Source organism: Astatotilapia calliptera, chromosome 13 (assembly GCF_900246225.1).
Source record: "Astatotilapia calliptera chromosome 13, fAstCal1.2, whole genome shotgun sequence".
Classification (NCBI taxonomy): domain Eukaryota; kingdom Metazoa; phylum Chordata; class Actinopteri; order Cichliformes; family Cichlidae; genus Astatotilapia; species Astatotilapia calliptera.
The window spans coordinates 26,064,556-26,069,647 of NC_039314.1; the positions used below are offsets into that span (position 1 = coordinate 26,064,556).

Below are 5,092 nucleotides of genomic sequence, written 5' to 3' on the forward strand. Positions count from 1 at the left end.
AATATATATATACACATACATATATATATACATATACATACAGGAAACAAGACTCCAACTAGTGTTATTACAGTAGCAGATGTAACTTACTACACTGATAATATAAGATTTACACATATTTGCTCACCACGGCGTCTTTAATTCGCTTTAAGATGAACTGAACACAAAAATGTCAAATCCACATTTAGGGTCATGCTTGGCTTCATATTTGTTTAACAAATCGGCTGAGGCAACTGTAAAATTAGTCTGGTCTTATCTTTAATAAAAATTACTGGTTTGATAAGACCAGTGATGTTTATTGCCTTTACTCTGGAGGGATTTTTAAAAGAGCAGAACATCACCCGGCTGCAGGGACAAGCTGTCAGCTCCTGACAAACACCATGAAATGAAGAGTCGTTTTTACATGTCTGTACGTTTTCTTTTAATTGATCCTTAACCATCTTATCTGTAACAACATTCAGCTACCACATTACAGTCAAACACCAATTACAGTAAAAGAAATTAAACCAACTCTGTCCTGCCTGTGAAACCAGGTAAATAACATCTTCCTTCAGTCCAGATGGTTCCCACAATAGTTACCCTACATTATAAAGTCACGCCACAATATTAGCTCGTGATGCTTGTATGCCAGCTGATTTCACTGTACCTCCGCATGGTGGTGGGTTTCAAGGCATCAATGTAATATTTATACAACCCCACAATTCTTGGCTGTAAGGAGGCAGATAAATACATCACCTTTAGCAAGAAATCTTTAAAAACTTCAAAGGAGCCTGATGACAGGCAGGGGGTAAAAACAGGAGCTCAGAGGGGCAGTTTCAGGAGTGTTAACAAAAGCGGTATTTCCCAAATTCAGTCCACAACAAACTAAGAGCATTCACAGCAGGTAGAAGTCTTTAATCACATCTGTGCAAAGGTCAGACACTCACAACTTGAATATGAATGCTGAGGGCAGATTCAAAATCAGCACCAGTTTCCACCAAAACTCCACACAGGCTTCATTGCCGTTTCACTTTCATGTAGCTGATATTAGATGAATTTTATTATTCATCGTTTTGAAAATAAAGTATATGGTGATAGCTCTGTTAGTCAAAAATACCAGACACATGTTGTCATGGAAAAGAATGAGAGAAGACCCATCCTCCCAAGAGATTTTTTAAATAATGTGATTAGTATGTACTCGTACAGACTCAACGAAAACAGGACTCTGGTTTTATGTTTGGTCACTTGAACAGCTGCTCAAAACTCATCTGACCTTAACAGGAAGTGAAAATTACAGCAAACACCAGTCTGAGAACATACATTAACCGTCTGTCCAAATGGCTAAACATAAAATCATATTTAATGTGTAATGGCAGAAAAAAAACATTAAAATTACATTAAATATTGTGATCTCAGTGATCTTTTCATGACGTTGCTGACTTGAGGTATGCAATGAGATCTTGGCGCTCTCCCTTCTTTTTGATGCCAGCAAAGATCATTTTGGTTCCAGGAATGTACTTCTTGGGGTTCTCCAGGTACTCCATCAAAGTGTCCTCACCCCAAATGATACCTGAGGGAAAATGGTCATCAATGAGTCAAGTAGCAAGCAGGTGACACCAAGTATCAGTGACCAGTTTAATGTGTGGCTTTAAAGAGGCCACATTAATAAAAAGCATTTAGCTTGTATACAATCTTTAAGAAAAAAAAAGGAATTAAAGCTGCCATTTATATAAGTCTAGTTTAGACTCAAAACGAATTAACTGAGGTGAAAATAAATGTCACCTAACACTTCCCACTCATTTGCCTGCTTCTTCTGAATGAATCTCACTAGAGACTTGTTACAACTCTAAACAGTCTTGTAGCAATTGAATAGTTTATTGTACAAACTGTTTGTGTACTCCAAATATTTAAGTATCTGATGGCTTGTCAGATGACATACTGCTTCACCACAAATACAGGATATCTGTTAGTGTCAGCAGGCTGCGATGCCAAAACAGTCACACTGAGACAATAGCGGAAATTTTAAAGATCCGTCCTTTTGTCCTTAAACACCCATAACCTTTAAGAGTACTTCTCTCAAACGCTTACTGTTGCTAAGCTACGAGAACACTTCTTTATCGCATCTACCATTATCTTGACTGATATCACACACCTGCCCCTTCTTGAGTTTGAAGTTGGGAGGGGAAAGTTACAGAAGGAAGAAAAGCACCACAGAGGGGCAGTTTTACACAAAGGGACTTTGAGCGTGTTGGCCCCCAGCTTCAGCAGGATTTATAGAGAAAACAAATGGCGAGGGTGCTAAAAATCGCAGGGATCTTTAGGCCTGTGTGCACAGTGAAAGAGTGTCATGAGACCTTTTATGAAACCTAAAATGGCTTTGTCATTTGCAAAATGTGAAAGAAATGTTCAAGTAATCCAACACCATTAAAGTCAATGTGCACTGCATAACATAACGACCTCAGCAGGTTGTTATGTTGTTTTGGGGTTTTTTTTCCCCATCAGAGCATCCAAGGCAGTGGCAAGAAAGATGTGGCACTCTTCCAAAAAGGGCCACAGGAGATCATTTTATTAACTTTACTTCAAGAGTGAGAAAGACCAGAGATACACCTTCAGGTACAAACTGTGTGTGATTTGAGCTGAAAACGTGCAAGCCTCAAAATGTGAAAACGGAGGATGATATGAGACTTTTAAAGCCCTAAAGAAAAAAAGAAAAAAAAAAGCTTGACTACTTTTAATATAGATGCTTAAATGGGAATCCTTTGCCTTATTAAAATTAATAAAATGGTTTTAAAAAAGACAGAAAAAATCTTTAGCTTGTAAGCTACTGAGACAACATATAAACACGAAATAGCCCTTTAAAGACTTCTGAATAAAAAAAACAAAAACATTTGTGAACATAGAGGTTTAGATGCAAGTCATTGTCCTCTGTCTACACACTTAGTCAAGCGAGGCAGTTTCCAGAGAAAGTCCCCGAAAATCAATTTAAAAACCTTTAAAATAACTTAGATTTCAGACAATGTCAGTCTCCCTTCTATATCTAGCATACAAATGTATTTATAATCTTCTCAGAGACCCAGTGAACTCACCTTTGCTCTTGTTGGCGTCTGTGTAAGTGAAGCCTTCTGCCTGTCCGGTCTTCCTTCCGAACAGACCCCAGAGGTTGGGGCCCACCTTATGCTTGCCACCCTGCTCTACTGTGTGGCACTGAGCACACTTCTGGACAAAAACCTTTTTTCCCTTTTCAGCGTCTCCCATAGTTGACTGGAGAAACAAAGCCAACAGGAAAAAGAACAGAATGAGATGAAAAAGGAGTTTAAAAAGTAAAAGTATACAGAATTATGAAGGGCTCTTTAAATACACCAGACAGTCTTCTATCCATAGCCCAGTTAGGAAGCTTAAAGCTCTAATTTGACCCCAGCGCCATTTTGTGAAGGTCACTTAAGGACACAACTCCATAACTTTTACCATTTCTTTATCGTTGGCTCTAACTTTACAATGCATTCAGGTAAGTGATCGCATTGCCCTGTGCGCTGGCACGACGCCGAGATTACCCGGAAAGCTGACAGAAGCAGCGCAGGAAGCCGAAACTACACCGCCCTTAAAACACGTTGGACTAGCCACGAAGGGCCTCAGCTCGAGTTACTCCAGGGGGGACAGGTTTCCAGGTTTGGCGAGTAAAGGAGGACCTTTTTAATGATATTGCGCCATGAGGCAAAAGGTTTACCGAGGGGAGCCAAGGTTAATGTGCTTAGCGGAAAACGTGCTGTAATTACTAGAGCACCAGTGGCAGAGATCCGACCGGTGTTTCTGCCATAAAGTCGCTTCTACTTTGAGTTTCGAGGTTAAAAATGATGGTCTATCATCACTGGGGGAAACATTTTAGTGCAACACCACTAACATGACCCCCGGTCCCCCAAAATCCTTCTACCGCCCCCTTTTCATTAAAACTACCTACAAATCAACATTTTAGTTATCAGCTATCATTAAACGGCCAGTATTTTAGTAATTACATAACATAGCGGCTAATTTTCTCATTCTAGTTCTTAAGAGACGAACCGCACCACATCGTTTGCCGCGTAGCCTCCAACATGGCGGCAGCCGGCTGAATGACATCCCCCTCACGTAATATCAAGGGCATACACCCTTTACAACAAGTATCAACGTGTATTCGCGGTCTACGTGGCATTTTCGCCTGATTTTGACGCTTCGAATCGCTGACTCAAGCTCAGCCTGAACTCAGCTTGGGCCGACCATCGTGCTAGTAGTACGATAAGCCGGGTATGGGTCGCCCACCGGGGCTGTCAAGGATGCTTCAATGTCGGCGTACGGAAATTGCACTTCAAAGCTGCTGTGTTGCCCAAATATTTTCCCAAATCACACAAGAGCCCAAGTAAAATGTCTATAACGTTTAAATTACCTTATTATTCCCCCATAGCGGACTACGCAATGAGAACACAACCGGCTATTCACCAACGTGGGCGCTAACTCCCGCTACATACTACTGTTGCGACTCATATCCTGTTACTTATAATATAACCTCCATTCCCCTGTAAATACATTTATAAAGTATGAAATGTTACCTTTTTATGAGAAGATGTCGGGTTAAAAATACTCTACTGTAGGTAAGTAACCGTCTCAGCCTCGGCCGACAAGCAGTTTGTGACGGTCGCAAAGAAGGTCACTTCACTTTAAAGGCACCGGCTTTCGACGTCATCACAGCCAATCACGTGCCGCGAGATTACCGCTTAACCATTACGTGTCGTGTAGTATCATTTCTATGTTTTTTTGTTTTCAGTTTTATTTGTCATATGCAAGTTAGCACAAAGTCAACATCGCAATGAAATGTATTTGACGAGCAGAAGACAGTCACTCAGCAGAAAGGTACAGTAGAAGAAAAATAAATAAAAAAAAAATAAATAGAAAAGAGCAAAATATCAATATGTATCCTCATCCATGTCATAGCTTTAATTTTGTATAAAGAAGTCGTTTACTTTTTATGAAAAAAATACAATTTAAACACAGAAACACTAATTTCGTGTCTATATGTAAGGTTTTACTAAGTCTTGTTATGTGTGTACACGCAAGGCGACGAGGCTGAGAGCAAGAACACGAA

At 40.0% G+C, this 5,092-nt stretch overlaps 1 protein-coding gene across 2 annotated transcripts; it reads right to left on the reverse strand.

Moving 5' to 3' along the window:
- Positions 1–396: 396 nt before the first annotated feature.
- Positions 397–4,684, reverse strand: LOC113035292 (cytochrome c). Of its 2 annotated transcripts, none has more exons than XM_026190774.1 (3): positions 4,560–4,684; positions 3,066–3,240; positions 397–1,549 (listed from the first exon to the last, which is right to left on the reverse strand). In XM_026190774.1, the coding sequence occupies exons 2-3, from the start codon at positions 3,232–3,234 to the stop codon at positions 1,404–1,406; spliced, it is 315 nt and encodes a 104-aa protein (XP_026046559.1). In that variant the 5' UTR covers positions 3,235–3,240; positions 4,560–4,684; the 3' UTR covers positions 397–1,403. The 2 variants fall into 2 exon arrangements, with proteins under 2 accessions (XP_026046559.1, XP_026046558.1); XM_026190773.1 differs by lacking the exon at positions 4,560–4,684 and adding an exon at positions 3,445–3,623.
- Between the last annotated feature and the right edge of the window lie 408 nt (positions 4,685–5,092).

Excerpts from the sequence above, each read along its gene's own strand:
- LOC113035292 (XM_026190773.1), bottom strand. The coding sequence starts at position 3,480 with ATGCATTGTAAAGTTAGAGCCAACGATAAAGAAATG. Across the intron at positions 3,241-3,444 it reads GAGCCAACGATAAAGAAATG|TCAACTATGGGAGACGCTGA; the intron begins GTAAAAGTTATG and ends TTGTTTCTCCAG. Across the intron at positions 1,550-3,065 it reads AGACGCCAACAAGAGCAAAG|GTATCATTTGGGGTGAGGAC; the intron begins GTGAGTTCACTG and ends ATTTTCCCTCAG.